Source organism: Brassica rapa, chromosome A05 (genome assembly GCF_000309985.2).
Source record: "Brassica rapa cultivar Chiifu-401-42 chromosome A05, CAAS_Brap_v3.01, whole genome shotgun sequence".
In the NCBI taxonomy this organism is placed as follows: Eukaryota; Viridiplantae; Streptophyta; class Magnoliopsida; order Brassicales; family Brassicaceae; genus Brassica; species Brassica rapa.
Genome location: NC_024799.2, coordinates 22,675,570 through 22,694,405, shown reverse-complemented (window position 1 = coordinate 22,694,405; position 18,836 = coordinate 22,675,570). Strand labels below are relative to the sequence as shown.

Below are 18,836 nucleotides of genomic sequence, written 5' to 3'. Positions count from 1 at the left end.
CAATTTTTCTTCTTCTTTTCCATTATTTGGCTTTTTAAAACCTAAAGCTATTTAACAACAACATAATTAAAAAAAAAATGTGTTATGTTATGTTCCACGTTGATGTACTTTGCAGAAAAGTCTCTGTCTTTCCCTCTTTATAAACTGCACACACATTGATCCTTAGTCCATAAGCAAAAAAATCAAAGCCAAAAAATAAATAATATTCACATTCTCTCTCTAACGCTAGAGATGGAGAAGAACGTACCAATAAGCAAGAAGCTATGGAACGTCGTACGTTTTGTCATGTACATGTTACACAAAGGCATCTCAAAGCAAAAGCTACTCGCCGACTTTAACGCCACTCTCAAACGCGGCAAGAATCTCATGTTCCACAACCGCCGCCGCGTCCCAGCCACCTCCTCCACCGCCGCGTCCCAACCGCGGAAAGAATACGAGTTTAGCTGCAGCGACACTCCAAACTACTCGTTCCCCTTTAGCATGGCCGCTTTCAAGAAGAAGAGTCACCACATTAGTCTCTTCGCGTGTGGTCAAGCGCCACCGACCCTCGACGACGATACCTCCGCCTCCTTAGCCGTGCTGGAGCTGCTCAACGGCGTAGGAGATAAAGAACACGGTAGTAAGACGCCGGCTTTGTCGGTCGAGGCTTTGACGGCGTTGTCTCCTTATACCTTGCCCGGGTTTGGACGGAGTTCTCCGTCAGTGAGACCTTTACGTGTGACGGACTCACCGTTCCCATTAACGGAAGATGGCGACGTGGCTAACGGACATGTGGACAAAGCAGCGGAGGAGTTTATAATGAAGTTTTACAAGAACTTGAATCAGCAAAAGAAGATTGAGTTCTCACCTAATTAAAAAATCTTCGTTTTAAAAAATAATAAAAAAACTTATTTTTCATTTTTCTTCTTAAATATTTTCTCTCTTTTCTGCTACATTGGTTCTGAGGTGTAATAATATTTTTGGTGCGAGGGTTGGGGATTATTTTCTCATTTCTTGATGAAATTAGATTTACCATCATGAATAAAAAAGTTATAAGGTGACCATTCTCTACATTAGTATGGAAAGTGTAATGGACATTTAAGATACTACTAGATTTTGACCCGTGCTTGAGAAGCGCGGATAATTTTTGTTCTCCGTTTGATAAAATTTGAATAAATTTATAATTTTTTATTAGGAATAAATGATTTTAAAATTTCTCTATTATAATGTTTGAATTTTAAATAGTATTTTCATATCCAATCCAGACATATAGTCTGTTGTGAACAGGCACAAATTAATCAAAAAGACGATAGAAAACAAAATGTATTAAGGCAAATATCCGTTTAGGATTTTTTATTATTGTGTGAATGAATAATCTTACAAACCCCTAGACCCATATTTATAGCAGCCTCAATACCCGGTTTCCTTTATCCTTTAGGAATACATACTTATCTAGAAAAAATAAATTTTTCAAATCGTCCAATCCACGAGTGTTGGGCTTTTACTGGTGCACAGAGATTTAAGACACACAGATGCAACATAGTCAAACAGATAGATTCAATAAATCTGTATATAGTCCTATTTTGAATTTAATAAAACAAAATATGATAAAAATACGGTAAAAACCAAAACACACTATTAACCCGCTATCATTTTTCAGGTTTTCAGGTACTTCTGCTCTTTGTCAAAACTTAAATATATGAACCGACCTATCCATGCTTAATACTCAAATATTACATTTATTTTGTATGTATTTGAATTAAGATTCCAAACTGATCCGAACATGAATGAACCCATCTAATCCTGAATAAAAAAAATCAAATATCTATTTGGATCCAAATGTTTAGAATCCAAATAACCAAGATAGAAAGGAACCGATCCGAATACTTGAGTACCCAAACCTATTTTCTCATTATATTTTGTGTGTATTTTATAAGTTTTACATTTGTTAAATTGATATGGTTTAAGATTTACTTGATAGATTTTTTTAACTAATTCAATAGAACACATTTGTAAGATTTTTCATAGTTTTTAAACTTTATTAATAATTTTTTTTATTATAATGCATTCTATAAAAATTAAGTTAACATAATATAAATATAATTTTATTTTAACATATGATTTGCAATTTATCAAATTTAATTTTGTAAATATTTGAAACTATATAAAATGTCATGATACAATGTTTAATGATATTATTAGTACATGTATAAAATATGGAATATTATTTTAGCTTTAATATGATTGTGATCTTAGTGATATTAATATCCTACACATATCACCATGATTGTAATCCCACGAAATTAGGGGTGTTCGTTAATTTTTATGGTAACACAATTAATATATCACAAACATCACAATTTTTCATAGGTAGTTAGAGTTATTAATTATGTATAATTAGAGTGATTAATTGTAAGACCAAAAAAAAAGTGTAACCAAAAGGTCCAAACAACTTTCATAGGTAGATTTATTAAAACTCCTTCCCTTTTAATAGTATTGATCTTTAAATAACTGTAAAATTAGGAACAAGTGAGTTAAAACACATTTGTAAAAAAAAAACAATGCGGCTTTAAAACGCTTTTCTTTTGTTGGTTATCTTTGTTTTCTTTATCCACACGAAGACTATCTTTGCAATCTTAGATTCTTGATGCCGGTCATTTCGTATAGTCTTACCCGAAGCGAATAATAAAATTATTTTCAATAAAAACAATAATACATATTACAATAGAGAATACACATAAATAATATAACGTACAAAATTATTAATTATATAACAAGTTTGTTTTTGTTAAAAATATTCATCAAGTATTTATCATTCAATTTTGTAACTATCTTTAAGATAAGATAATCAAATTACTCAATGTTTTGTATAATTGAATAAAGATAATTTTTTAAACTTCAGTTTTTTAATATTTCAAAAATGCATTCAAAAATATAATATCCAGCATTTAATTATTCTACTGCTTTAACAATTAAAAATTATCTACATTGTTTGTTACTTAGAAAATCCATGTTTTCATTATAAGCCCAACTTTTTAATCCTAATTATCATAGTGTTTTAATGTATAAACTCAAATTCTTATTTATCATGCCTCTGAAGTAATACATGATGCCTTTGATCTTTAAAATTTTTTTTTTTGATAAGTAATTTAAATATTTTTTTTGCTGCCCTAAGCTAATGTTTTATTTGGTTTCATTTATTTCATGTATTAATTCATTGACTGGGATTCCCGTAATTTTTTTTGTCTGTTTTATTTGATACCACGGTGTTGTCATTTTTTTCATGCATGCTACAACCTTTAATTTACTAGGTTTATTAAAAAGTGTTTAATCAATATCTTTAGTGGAAGTTTGTGTTTTAGTTAAAGCTTTGAAATTTTCCTAAATCCAAAAAGTAGGAATTCAAGTCAATATTTGAACTTTCTACGATGCTAATGTTGAGATTTTAACTATATACGGTGATAATCCGCGCCCTGCGTGGAGTTAAAAGACTTATAGTTTATCACTTTAAATATATAGGTATTAGAAAAATAAAAATCATAGAAAGAAATATTACATTTTATATGGTAAAAGATTTTACGAAATTGTGTATGTCTATATAAATTAAGCTTCGATTTATTATTTAAACTTATGTATTTGCTTTGTTACTTTGAAGTATAGGTCCTGGAAGTGAATTCTAGAAGTAAAAAAAGCTTATATAAAATAAATTATGAAGTAAAGTTAAACAAAACATTGGCAATAGTGGCAATAGAATTATTGTTTTCATAAATAAATTATAAATATAAAATAAAATATAGGATAAGCAATAGAGTAATAATATATAAAAAAAACAAAATATAAGAAAATAATATGGTGAGGATGTATTGAGAAGGTCCGCCATGAGTGTTTGCTTGCAAGAATGTTTGTCGTAAGGATGTATTGAGAAGGTCAATATGGTGAAGAAATGTAGATAGAAAGCCTTGTATATATATATACAAAAAGGCATGGTGCTAGGGTAAATAATGATATTTAATCGCTATCTTTATTTGCGTATTGAAAATTAATATTGATTGTCCATCACTTGCCATAAACATGTTCGTAATCCAAATTCACGTCGGATTCGATGGACTATTAGTCTATAATAGAAACAATTACATATATTGGTCAACGCAAATAAATTAAAACTCAATCAATGTCGATGAATAAACGAATGTATGATTCGAGTTTGACTGTAATTTTCCATTAAAAACATATAATATTAATAAGTACGTTTAAAATAAGAATTAGTGTTATATTTAGCTCAAAACATTCTTAATTCGACAGTAATTTTCTATTACCAAAATCAATTACATTAATGAGTACGTTTAAAACAGGAATATATGTCATCATTCCTAATTTTGAATATTATGAAGATCATTCCTTGTGTTTCAAAAAAAAATGAAGATCATTCATTTGCACACAAATAATGCTAATTGATAATGTATAATCGGTTTTTGAAATGTTCAGGGAGCGGGAATAAATGCTATAATTGCAGAGCCTTTGGAAGGCATTTTTGATAGTGTTCAAGAAGAAATGACATTATTATGAAGTGCATTGTATTTTATATCATTTTAGGAAAAATGTATCTAGCGTAATTTAAACATCCGATGTACAGTGGACAGCTTAAAATTACCTGCATAAAACAAATCTTGGACCATGAAAATTATATGAACTTTAAAATTTGCTCCGATTCATACACATTATATAGAGGGTCCTCCTCTTTATAACTTTTGAAGATGTATTCTTCAGTATTTCATATTTAACGGTGTAAATATTATATATCAAGTTTAAATATCATAGAAAACACATTTTCGCGTCTAAAGATGTTGTTTAAGTGAAATCTTCTTAACAGATATGGTTTTTTCAATATTGAAGTAAAAAACCATATGTGTGATTTTAATATCATAGAAAACATATTTTCGCTTCTAAACATTATATAATAAGTTTAAAAAAATCTTCTTAACAGATATGGTTTTTTAATATTAAAGTAAAAGTTGAATTTATGATTCAAATTTCATAGAAAACACATTTTTCGTTTCTAACGAAAACCATTTTTGTTCCATTGGCTAACTTTTGTAAATTGTTCTTCAGGAGAAATGGTTTTTTTTTATTATTAAAATTGTCGAATAGATTTTGTGCTTATAAAATATCATTTTAAAGAATATAAATAAAATCACGTCGATTAGACAAAATCGTGGTTTGTCATGCAACTAAACCATGATGCATTGGTTTTGCTTGGACCAATCAAACAAATTGAGTATAAACTAAGTTAGAAATCACATTGCATACACACTAATAAACATATTATGTAAATGTGAATATAACATTATGTTAAGTTACAATTAATGAATAATGGCAAAAAATGTAATAAGTCTAATAAAGAGAAGATAATTAATTAGAGAAGATGAGAGTGAATATGGTGTTGCCACCTAGGAAATGGCATTCTTGTTATTAACACATGAGCTTAAGGTTAGTCTCTAATAATGCTCCTCCTTTAATAATAAAGCGATGAATTCATTTATGTATGTATGTGTGAAAATATTAACTTTGATATCCATGCATCCATATATATATATATATTATTTGTAACTCAACATCCATGTATATGTTTTGATGGGAAATATTGGAAATTTTGGATAGCATTTATTAAGAGTTATTTTATAGGTTCACCAATATTTTGAAAATATTTTATTTTTAAAAAATAAACAAAATATTGTTAATTTATATAATGATTTTAAAATAAAAAAGTAAAAAAAATAAAAAATAGTACTAATTGCAAAAAAAAAAGTTTTTTAAAAAATATTTTTAACACCGTCAGCAAAACAATAAACCATAAATCCTAAATCGTAAACCCTAAACTCTTGGGTAAACCCTAAATCTTGGGTAAACCATAAACTCTTGGATAAATTCTAAACCCTAAATAAAAAACACTAAACACTAAATCTTAAAAATACTAAATCCAAGGGTTTAAGGGTTAGGATTAAGGGTTTAGTGTTTTTAAGATTTAATATTTATTGTTTTGGTTTATTTAGAGTTTATGATTTATCGAAAGTTTATAGTTGATCCAATGGTTTAGGGTTTATCCAAGAGTTTATGGTTTAATGTTTTGCTGACGGCGTTAAAATTATTTTTTTAAAAACTTTTTTGCAACTAGTATTATTTTTTTATTCTAAATCATGATATAAATTGACAATATTTTGTTTCTTTTAAAAAAATTACTGAATATGAAATAACTAATTCATATTAGTTGGTGAATCTATAGATAAGAATAACTCATTTATTAAATCATGAGTCACATTTGTAAGAATTAATTATGATGATAATTCTGTGTCCATTAAAAATTGATAAAATAGTCATAAATAATTATTAACGTAATATAAAAGTTAAATTTACTAGTCGGACAATCTTTTTGTATGTGGTTAGTAGATTTATTACAAAGTGTTAACCAATAAGTGTTAATATTAATTACGAGTAATGCAAACAATAAGTTCCTCCAAGTACGTGTATCATTGGTATCGTTTTACAACCAAACATAACTCGATGTGCTTTATCATTTTAGGTATCTCTATTGCATACGTTCAAACGCTGAAATTCATCTATCAAATTAAAACTATATAATCGTGCTCTAAATATTGGAGAATTTTGGATAGTACATTAGTACATTGGCATCCAAATTTGTCACAGTTTTTTGAGGATATAATTAAACTTATATCTAATTATGAAATCGAAAATTTTACATCTAAACGTTTTCAATTTTTTTTCGACGTCCAATCAAGCTTGAAACTGTTCTTTCTTTAGTTTCCTTTGCACATCACCATATATCGTTATTGATGAATCACTATTCAAAGGAAAATTATGGTGACGTGCAAATGAAATTAATCACACTAATCAAAAATTGTATCGTTGTTGATGAATCAAAAGTTGAAATAATAGAATCACTAAATCAATTTTTTTCATTACAAAAACCTTTTTGGCTAGAGAACATGAATTATGATTTTAAACCACCGTTAGTGGCCGAGTGGTAACGACCCTCCTGCAAAGTCCATCATTCAAGAGAATGCGGGTACGAATGTCAGCCATATTAAATGTTACAGCATGGCCACAGAATGTTTTACGCCACTTAAAAGTATTAGCGTATGTTGATTTTGGACCAGGGGTAATTACGGACTTTCGGACTTTGAACATCCTGGTTAAAAAAAATGAATTATATATGATTTTGTATCAATATCGAGATTTAGATAGAATTACTGGAAGTGTTTCAAAAAAGATAGAATTAGTGGAATCGAAAGATTTGATATAACATATAATAAATCAGAAATTTTGCACAAAATAATGGAATAGCTAACTAATAGTTTTTTTTTTGCGTAATAAAACAATTTTGTTTTGATATACAACCAACGTTTCAAAATAAAAGCTTCATTTTCTAATTGCGTTATAATAATTTTATTTTTAAACCTTCATTCAAATAGAAAATGAAAAATAAAACTAAAAGAAAATCCGAAATAAAAATTCAAATATACTAAAAATAATGATTCTAAATTTGAATGTACCTATTCCGCCGATCATGTTGACTGGTCTTATCCTTGTGTTTCTTTCTCTCAAACTTAATCAAGAAAATTATATTTATATATATATATATACATACATATTACTTTGGGTTTAGTATATATAGTACAAGTGTTAATTGACAACAAAAAAGTTTTAATACATTCCTCCATTACATAGAGACAAGCTTTATCAAATTTTGAAATCATGAGGTGTACTACTTTGTTTATGGTTTCTTGTGTTTTCATATTTTACATTCTGAGTCATGGTAAAGGTAACATAATATTCTTTTTATTTATTATTGATTGATAACAGTAAAAATGTTGTTTGGAAGAAAAAGGAAACAAACCCAAGAGAAAGTTGTACTACTATATATTTCTTTGTATAACCTAACAAAATATTTTGGTTGATAAAAATAAATAGATGGAGACGCTAGAGACACTGACTGTTGGGATTATATCACATTCCCTGAGGGAAAATGCGGCTTCCACGGAAATAAGAAATGCTTCGAAGATATGCGTTCAAAGAACAAAACAATACGCTATCGTCAGTGCAAATGTACCATCACAGGATTTTGGGGGCACCAACATGGATGCTATTGTCGAAGGGCTGATCCCTCTAATTGCTTATAGAAATCCTTAGACATTTCGGCCAATCAAACCCAAAATCTATTCACTGATGATAACTCAGAAAGAAATTGCGTAGGAGAGTTTTTGCTGTTTACAAATAAACAAACAATGGTGGTAATCTGATCGATGTTACCTTTTATAGTTATGTTACGTTGTGTCATAGCAAATCTAAAAAGATTAATTATGACGGAGTGTTCTTATCTCGTTTATTAGTTTGTTTGTTTGTCTGTGTTCAACATTTCCAAATAAGAAATAGTTGAGGTGTTTATATATTCTTTTCGGGACCCTCGTCTGCATATATCTTATATATTAAAATAGAAGTCACAACATTAATTCATGTGTATTTTTTTTGAAAAAAATGAATCTAATGGACATATTCATAGAAAATCATATTATATTTAATCTCTAATCTTATCATTTAAATTTTGGTTCTACCAAAAACATTTATTGGGCTATCAATAATTGGATTTAAATCTATTGGATTTAAACAATAGATGATCCGTTGGATTTATAAATAGTATAAATTAAATAAATATAATTTAGTGTTGTAATATTATACATCCATATGTTAATTATTTAAATATTTGTCGATGTCAACTTTTAAAATTATAAAGATATTTTTTAAATAAAAAAAATCATATTTCTAACAATGATTAATCTTTACTACCTTAAACCAATGAAAAAAAATTTAAAACTATATAGTTTATTTTAAAAATTAAACAAAAACTAAATGTTTAATTATTTACTTGATAATATAAATCTATGAAGTGAAAAGTTTAATTTTTTAAAAACTTTCTAAATTTGTGAAATGTTACAATATATTTGAATATGACAATAAAAATATTTTACTAATCTTTATATATATAGTCACGATTTTAATAATGAAATAATAATAAAAAATATATATATATAGAAGAAAATACAAATACATGTGAAAGTTTGAAACAATCTATTTAATGAAAAAAATATACCGTAAACTTATTATGTTTTAAAAATTGATAGACACATATATATTATAACATATACCAATTTAAAACTGAAAACAAAATGTTTATATCAAAAGAAATGAAAACAAAAGTCTGTGTGGTTGCCCGGGTCGTCGAGATCTAGTATAACTTAATATCTTATAAATCTCTATAGTGGTCCAGTGGTTCCTGAAAAGGGCCATTCACTTGGCTCTTGATATATGATTATTACACAGAGAGTAAAACACACATTTAATGTTTTTTTTTTCTTCTTTTTGATGTAAGAGCGTGAAAGATGCTGTTAAGAAGGCTGCTCAAATTACTATTGTTGCAAGAGATTTTTATTCCTCTTTTTGATATACGTGGAAATGATATATATATATATATATATAACCGTGCATGCAACAAGAGAAAAAGCTTCTATCAAACAATGACTATTGTTGTTGCATGCAAGCTGTTTGGCTCTTTCCTTAATGCAAAAGAAAGGAAAAAGAAACGTTTTTATATTTTTTTTTTTTCATTTCAACCTTTTTCTTTAACTTTCCTTTTCAACTTTTATGTTTAATATTTGAACACCGAGATATGAAACTCTCTTCGTTGGGGTTCACTATTTGAACTCATAAAAGTGTCTATTTCATTAGGTAAATAGTGTCTATTTCAACAAATAAATAGGAGCCAAGTAAGAACTTACTTTTCATTAGGTAAAAGTGTCTATTTTAATGCAATGTATTTAGAATTGTTTAAAAAATAAACTGAAAGCAAGTTTGTGCATGTTCCCTTCTTATTTATGTGGCTTAATTAAGCATGTTATTTGACACAATTATATGTCTAATACATACAACTCTAAGTTACACTGTACTTACTGTTTAGCTAATCCAACCATTATTTTGTATGTTTCGGGAAATGTCTTAAAACTTGCTAAACCACAGAGTACTAATATGATGATATTTTGGATAAATTATTTTCTTGAGGTTCTATAAAGTAAAATATAATAGCCGTCATTTTAAATAATTTAAAGTTGAGGTTATGTCATATACTTCAACGGTTCAACTGGTTTAACAAAAAGTTGAATGTTTGATGGCTGTGCCAGATTTTAGAAATTTCTTGCTGAGTATGTCTTGCAAACCCTTATACCAGAAGTTCTCATGTCAAAAAAGAAAATGATTTGCTTCACCTGACTCCTCCTTCTGTCCCTTGGTTTAAATCAGTCGGGTTTAATCCGAACATGCTTTTCTAACTTGGGTAACGGTTCAGAACATGTTACCAGCAAGGAAAAGACTTCGGTGTTAGGGTTTAATTATCTCCTAAAAAAAAAAAATCTCCTCAAAATGTTTGCTTTTGTGATGCGTTGGATGAATCCAGAAGAGACCATCTCTTACACCTCCTACTTACTTCGAAAGTTCCAAGCGGCGGTGATTTGAATTCATTCTGCTTCATCAGATAGTAAGCTTCAAACCATTTGTAAATTGATCTTTCAGGCTGTGCTGCATGCTTTGTGGAAGGAGAGAAATTTGAGATTGCATAGTTCGAGTAGATTCACGCGATTTTAAAAGCAAAGCTTTTTGGTATGGATAGAGACCTTTTGATGAAACCCGGGCTCGTTTCGTCCTCTCCTTCCAACCGGAGTGGGAAACGTTTCTTCATCTTTGGTTTCGTCACTTTCACCTCTAAAAGGATTCTCATCATCCCTCTTTTCTGCTTCACATGTGGTTTCATCTCTGATCAACTTGTACTCTGTCTTTATTCATCTTTATTCATTTTGTCAATCTTGTATTTGGAAACAATGTCTCTTTCAGAGAAGGAGATGAATAAAAGTAAGCATTAAAAAATAAAACATTTCTCAAAAAGGAAAATGTCTTGTACATTGCTTGATTTGAAAATGTAAAAAACAATTGTCTTGTAAATTATTTCTCAAAACGAAAAAGATAAAAAAAAAGAAAGACTAACGTTGCTTAATTTAAACTTATGCAATTATTTTTTTAGGGCTCTTCTCGAAGAACATTTATAGACTAAATTAAGCTTGTGAAGTGTCTGTCCTTTTAGGTTTGATTTAGTAGAAGATGTGTGAAGTGAAACAAAACATGATTGATAGTAGACAATTAAAGCAAAACATGATTGATAGACATTTGGTTTTATAGTTCTTGTTGCATACGGCCTGTGAGGCTCAACTAAGCTTTATCTTTTGTTTTTGGAGTTTGGGCCTCACAATCTTACTTTCTTGGCCTACCTCTAGCATCGAGTGAGAAGCACATCCAGCACCGTGCGAAAGCTACGAGGGGCCGGAGGCAAAATTATTTATTTTATATCACAATATTAATACGCTTTTAATATGAACGATAAAATAAATTGTTTTCTTATCTTAGATTTTGATATTATTTTAAGAAAAAATAATCTTATGAAAATTAATGGTAAAAAATTTATTTTGATTACAATTGTAAATTTTATAGATATACTCAAATTCTATATAGAAAAATTGTTTTTGTAAATGGTTTTACTATATTGATTCTTAATAGAGACGATAAGTTTTATACAGAAAAGAGGAATACCGTAGAAGCTAAACATTTACAGAGATTTCCAATTATATGGAAAGAGAAAATATTGTTGCAATAATAAATGTGTATCTGACGTATCCTTAACACGCCTTTCAAGATGAAAGAGTCTCAGCAATTCTAATTTTATTTCTTAACTCAAGGTATATAAGGCGTGACAGAGTTTTAGTCAAGGCATCGGCGAGCTGATCTTTTTTGTTGACGTTTGCAATTCTGAGAATCCCATGTTGTACCTGATAGTCAAGAGCAACATGTTTTATCCGCGAGTGAATGACCGGATTGGCACAGAAAAATGTGGCACCAAGGTTATCACAGTAGATGACTGGTGGAGCCTGGAGGGTGATGCGGAGCTCACTAAGAAGGTTGCATATCCATCGGATTTCAGCAGACGTGTTAGCCACTGACCTTTACTTGCTGAAATAGACGATGTGTGCATTTGTGGAAACGTAGTCGTCGGAGTCTATGTCCAGTTATCATCCGAGAAAGTGTGCAGAGACATAATATTGTTGGCGGAGAAGTATATACCGTGAGAAGGTGTGCCAACAAGATATCATAGGATTCTTTTAGCCGCTTGCTTGTCGAGATCAGTCGCCAATGAGGACAACATCGTTTCCATGCTATGGTTGATGCAACGCGAGATTGTCAAGATCACTCGTCATATGATGAGTAGCACCGCTGTCAACAAGCAAGGCATTGGTCAGATGAGAGGATCCTATAGAAAGGTTTGTGCGAGGCTACCACGGAGGGTAGGTGTTGTTGCTGCTGCTAGACGATCCTTGGTGGCCAAGCTAAGGACACCTTTTCGCACTATGGCCTTGTGTACCGCAAAGGTGACATCGTCCCTGGTAACCGCTTTGAACTCGTTTTTGATATTTTTTATTGGTTGTTGATTGTGGTTCCACTGCTGCGGTTTCTGCGGTGTGCGTTGATACTGGTTGTGTCTGAGCGGAAGAAACATTGGCAGTAACTGGAACTGGTGCACTTTCAGTTGAAGCAGTGAGCAGCTTGGCTACTTTGTTGAGAAGCTTGTCATGAGCCTCAATGACTATAGGTGTGTTGTAATGGCCCTCGAGTTGATCTGCAATTGGTTTGTAGTCTTCAGGAAAGCCTCCTAGAATGTAATCTATTTGGTCTTCATGCTCAATCGATTTACCAAGCAAGGCGAGTTGATTGAATCTTGTTATAAACTCTTCGATGTACTCATCGATGGTCTTAGTGCCTTTTGTCCAGCCTTTGATTTGGAGTTTGAGTTCTTGGATATGGCCCCTGGTCGGTTTGTCATACGTCGACGCAAGGGTTGTCTAGATGTCTACAACAGTCATTGCAGTAGAAACATCGGCTGGATGGTGGGGTTAATGGCACCAATGAGACCAATATATATAAGCCGGTTCTGATGCTTACGGATGGTGTACGCTGGATTGGGTGTCGTTACTCCATCAGTAGTGACAGTAGGAGATGGTGGCGGCAATGAACCATCAAGATGACCTGAGAAGTCATAGCCATCAAACAAAGCTTGGATCTTCACATTAGGTAATTGTTTGGAGAGAGCTTGGTAACATTAGACATCTTAACATTAAGGAGAGTTTGAGGAGTAACATTGATGATTTCAGCAGAAGTAGTATACATGATAGAAGAAAACAGGTAGAAAAGAAAAGAACGATGAATAGAAAAGGAGAAAAAGATTAAACCTGCTCTGATATTATGTAAATGATATTTGCTATATTGATTCTTAACAGAGGGAATACATGAGCTTTATACAAAGAAGAGGAATACCCTGAAAGTTAAGCATTTACAAAGACTTACATAACTTGAAGGAGATAGTATTGTAGGTATCCTTAACAGTTTTCGACATTTAAAATAAAAAGAAAAAAAATAATGTTCACAACAACTAAACAAAAATGATCATATTATTAAAAATATTAAAATAGTATGAGTGATTATATTATCATTTGAGTTGTATGATTAGTTATAGATATCGATGTTATAAAATGTACTAATGTGAGTGGGTCCTTAGGCCAATGCCTCAAAAATGATAAGGTGAGCACGGCTATCAACACATCTACTATCAGTCATATCATATATATATCATTAGTCAATAAATTATTGCTCATTTTGTACTGCATACACTTTTCCAAATGTTAGTTCGTTGGTGGTTTGTAAGGTATTAATTTTAGTTTAGTTTTTAGTAATAAACCCCTCCCCAACTAAAACTGGATTGTAATATAACCTTTCAACTAAAAGCTTAGTGAAAGAAACACAAAACTTTAATTTCGTTAATGTCTGTCACTCTCCTTCTAAAATACGGTAATGGAAGATGACATATGTTAAAAGTTTGTAAGTTGAAAATTTATAATGTTGAAAACTTAATTAAGTGATTTTTTTCCGCTTCAAAAATAACTAAAGAATTTTATCACTAAAAATTATTAAATATTAAGAATATTTAGTACTCCCTCCGTTTTTTAATATAAGTCGTTTTAGAGAAACTTTTTTGTTCCAAATTATATGTCGTTTTCGGTTTTCTATGTAACATTTATTAATAATTAATGTTGTCTAACCAATGATAATATAACTTTTATTTTTCTATTGGTTGAATTATGGTTAGGTAAATAGTTAATGATGTTTTTATTTCGAAAACATAAAAAATTAATGATTTTCTTAATCTATGTGCATAGCTTTAAAACGACTTATATTAAAAACGGAGGGAGTATCAGTTATGCATTGTTTAAAATTTTTACAATATTTATAAGTTCTTAAAAGTTTCATTAAAAGGCTAAGGCCCAATAAACCTGGGTCCATTACAAAGAAGCAACAAAGCCCCGTAGGGTAGTTTTTGCTAACTGTTCAGTTTCCCGATTCAGATCACGAGGGATGTGCGAGAAAGAGATTTCCACAAAGGCAGAGAAGATGTGGAGGATATCGCTGAAGATTCCTATGATCTCTTTTGCATGATGCTGTTGATTAATAGCTCTGATGAGCGTTTAATTGTCGGAGCAAACCCTGAGCCCTGTGATGTCAAGAGCCGCTGCCTGATAAAGGCTTGAGCGGACAGCGAGGGCTTCTCCGATTTGAGGGGATCTGACGAAGTCTTGAATCCAAGAACCCTGAAGTGATTTTGTACTTGGGAGGCCAGTGACTGTCCATGCAAGTCCGGTTGTTTGGTGTTCCTTGTTCCATTTTACAGAGAACCTATCCTGCGATTGTTGATGTTGGTAGTCGTCGGTTCCCACCATTCGGTAAGGGATGTGGTTGTTGTTTGATTTGGTTTTGTGCTTGGATCCATTCTCGAGTTAACATCAGTCCTTTGTTTGCAGTTTCTTCAGTTGTCGAGTCTTTTGCCTCAAAAACTAGGAGGTTGCGAGCTTTCCAAATCATCCAACAGATCTAGGGGAGAATCTGGGTTGTGACTCCAGTTGGAGGTAGACATGTAGACTTTCAGAATCTCCTTATGAAGTCTGTCTCACCAACAACTATGTGAAGTGTTTCTAATCGAGGTATGTTATCCCAGACTTTCTTTGCAAAAGGGCAGAAAAGGAAAGTGTGGATTGCCGTTTCAGGTTGTTTGCATATATACTTACTCCTCTCTGTTGCAAGTTTATTCCAAGGGGTAAAGCATTTTGAGCCACAAACCAAAGGAAAGTTTTCATTTTAGGTGAGAACGAACCTGACCAAATGTCTTTGATCCAGTTGAATTCTTCTTGTGGAGCATTTACTGATCTGTCGTTGTCCATTGTAACAGAGTAGTAACCAGAACGTGTGGAGTATTTGCTTGATTGGAGCGGTTGCCAGATGAAAGAGTCTTCAGCTCCTTCTCTGCTTGGTTGTAGACGCTGAATCTCTGTAACCATCTGTGGTAGTATTTTTTCGATTATGTTCATGTTCCACTTCAGATCAGTAGTGAGTAGGTCCGCAACCTTTAGATCTAGATAGGTTTCAGAAATTGGACCATATGGCATAGTCATCTTATCTAATGAGATTCAATTATCTTGCCACACTTTAGTAGTTAGTCCATTTCCAATAGCCTTTCCGAGATTTGGTTTGAGTAGATCTCTCCATGTAGAATACTTCTCCATCTGTGGGAACATACTGATGGTACTGTTGCGTACATGAAACTCCTAATGTGACAGTACTTGCCCTTTAGTATCTTTGCGAGTAGGTAGTCTAGGACAGTGATGATCCTCCATGCTATTTTGGCTAGCAGTGCTTGATTAAATAATTGTATATCCCTTACTCCTAAGCCCTCTCATGCTTTAGGTTTTGTTAGTTTTGTCCATAATATCCATCACATTTTACGTTTTTATCAGAGCCATCCCACCAATATCTTGTTAGGACTGATTGAATCATTTTGCAAAGACTAACTGGTAATTGGAAATACGACATTGTGTATGTAGGAATGGCCATTAAGACAGACTTCATCATTGGTAGTTTGCCCGCTTTGGAGAGATGTTTTGTGGCCCAACTAGCTTGATGCACGTTGTCTGGTTTTGTCCACTAAAAAGGTAAACATATCCTTTTTTCTCTTTCTGAAATGTTCTGGTATACCTAGATATTTGTCTTCTCCTTCTTGTAAAATTCCTAGCACTGTTTTGACATTTTCTTTAGTTTCTCTAGGTGTCTTAGATGAGAAGGAGATCGATGACTTGATCTTGTTTATCTTTTGGCATGATGCTTTCCCATAATCTTGCAGGATGTGTATCTTGTTGCAAGAAGAGGTGTCCGCATGACAGAAGAACACTGTGTTATCTGCAAACAGCAGATGATTGAGTCTTGGGCATCCTCTTACCGTTCTGATTCCTTTGAAGTGTTCCCTATAAGTTTTTAAAACAAATTTGTAAATCATTATACACTACTATATTAGTTTTATAAACGATTTAATCCGTCCAGAAACTAGTTGAGACCTGCCATTATCCACAGCCACCCGAAAGAACTGAAATGCAAGAGATCTGAGCTTGAGATGCAAGAGATCTGCGTTTCAGTAAAGAACACCAAGAGATGAAGACTTTTCTTTGTCCCTATCAATGCTCTAGAAATTACCTTTTTCACACAAAGAAAAAAAAACTAATTCATTTCGTGCTTACTACAATACACTTTTCCAAATTTTAGTTCGTTGCTGGTTCGCAAGGTATTGGATTTTCTTTTTGTAAGGTATTAGATTTAGTTTAACTTAAAACTAAATTTATTTTGACGTTGTTTATCACCCCATCTCATGTGAGATTTAGTTTAACTTAAAACTAAATTTATTTTGACGTTGTTTATCACCCCATCTCATGTGACAAATATATTTTCTCTTCTTAAAACGAAAAAGAAGATAATTCATAAATCGTTTTCACCTAACAACAAAACGTAATCATAATTATATCAATATAACGTTGTTGTGTAAGAGTCTAGTTTTAAATTTTAACGATCGTATGACGGATTTGTGACATAATGAATTCAAGCATCTACGCTACGTGCTAGGTAAAGTAATAAAAAACGAAGAAATAAGTAGTTAGTGTTGGTGTTGGGTCCGTGAACGGTCGAAGACATACAGATTAATTTCACGCTCTTTTGACATTTGAGCCTTGGAAGTTTGGTTTACTTTGCTCAACGCCACACACGTTGCAAAGATTGGAGTTGGTGAGTGCAAATCCCATCATACCAACTCTAGTGAAATTATATCATCAATTACTCTTGAAATTGATTCTGTGATCAATCCCAACACACTTTTTATGTGTTGTAATTTAAAGTTCTTTCATCTCCGAAAATATTTAGTTACCCGTCGGGGGTTTACTATACCAAAAGTTTTATGCTTTTAATTTTTTTAAATATAATTATTCTATGTTTTAATGAAATTTTCAGATAAAGAAAGATTCTAAAATCTTATATTGTCACTGAAAATAATAATAAAAAGATTCTGAAAATTATATTTTCTAAAATTCCTTTTACTGAGATTTTGAAAAGTTATAATTTTATCAATATTAATGAATAATACCTTCTATGAGTTAAATTTCTCTATGAAATGTTAACAAAATTTTCCCTTCTAAAAAGTTAAACAAGAATTTGAACCAAAGTATACTATTATTATTATCTTTCTAACAGGAAACAATTAAAAATTGTAAATTTTCTATACATAAAAACTGTGAGATCTGTTGAATGTGAAAAGACGTAATGAGCAAAGCCACCATGATCCTTATTATCTGTCCCAAACAATCTATAAGCAGATTTATTGTAATTTTAAGATGTTTTGATTTAGTTTCTTAATTAAGAATTCCAAATCTCATGCTCTTTGGATATTAAAATTCCAAATATTTTGTCAACATCTTCCTTTCCACATAAATGGAACTTGTGGTATTAGTATATGATGGAACTTATGTAGTGCATAGAGCATAGTGGATACGTAACAGGGATAGAGTTTAAAGTTCTATTGAAGTATATTGGACCAAAATATGTATATTCTCAAGATGACATCGTTTGCTCTGTTAATTCACGTGTCGATTTTCTAGGGCTTAAAGAGGAGTAATTCTTGGGTTCACCAACCAATAGTATTTGAGTATTTGATATTTGATATTTTTTAAAAAAGGAAACAACATTGAATTTCCAAATAAGATTATCTTTTTAAAATAAAACAATAAAAATACATAAAAATAGTTACAAAAAATAAATAAATAAATATTTTTAAGTCTTCAGCAAAATACTAAACCCTATACCCTAAATCTTAAACCCTAAACCTTAAACTTTGGATAAACTCTAAACGTTTGAAAATCCTAAACCCTAAATCATACATTAAAAACTAAATTTTAATAACACTAAACCCTAAATTCTAATCACTAAACCCTAAACCCTTGGGTAAACCCTAAACCCTTGGGTAAACCCTGAACCCTTGGATAAATCATAATCTCTAGAGTTTAATTTTAAATATTTTTGATTTACAGTTTATGATTTATCCAAGGGTTCAGGGTTTACCCAAGGGTTTAGGGTTTAGTGATTAGGATTTAGGGTTTAGTGTTATTAAAATTTAGTTTTTAATGTATGATTTAGGGTTTAGGATTTTCAAACGTTTAGAGTTTATCCAAAGTTTAAGGTTTAGGGTTTAGGGTTTAAGATTTAGGGTATAGGGTTTAGTATTTTGCTGAATACTTAAAAATATTTATTTATTTATTTTTTGTAACTATTTT

General features: G+C 31.1%; 1 protein-coding gene and 1 long non-coding RNA gene across 5 annotated transcripts; both read left to right on the top strand.

Moving 5' to 3' along the window:
- Positions 1-27: 27 nt before the first annotated feature.
- Positions 28-5,957, top strand: LOC103869832. Its single transcript, XM_033292382.1, has one exon. It carries the CDS (start codon positions 232-234, stop codon positions 853-855), a length of 624 nt encoding a protein of 207 aa, XP_033148273.1. The 5' UTR covers positions 28-231; the 3' UTR covers positions 856-5,957.
- An 8,433-nt stretch (positions 5,958-14,390) lies between these two features.
- LOC103869831 lies at positions 14,391-16,572 on the top strand. 4 transcript variants are annotated; one of them, XR_004458405.1, is made up of 6 exons: positions 14,403-14,918; positions 14,997-15,101; positions 15,191-15,334; positions 15,422-15,535; positions 16,074-16,181; positions 16,370-16,572. It is a non-coding gene; the product is annotated as an uncharacterized LOC103869831 (long non-coding RNA). The 4 variants fall into 4 exon arrangements; XR_633304.2 differs by having other exon boundaries at positions 14,391-14,918; positions 14,997-15,334; positions 15,422-15,532; XR_633305.3 differs by having other exon boundaries at positions 14,394-14,918; positions 14,997-15,334; positions 15,422-15,502.
- The last annotated feature ends 2,264 nt before the right edge of the window (positions 16,573-18,836 follow it).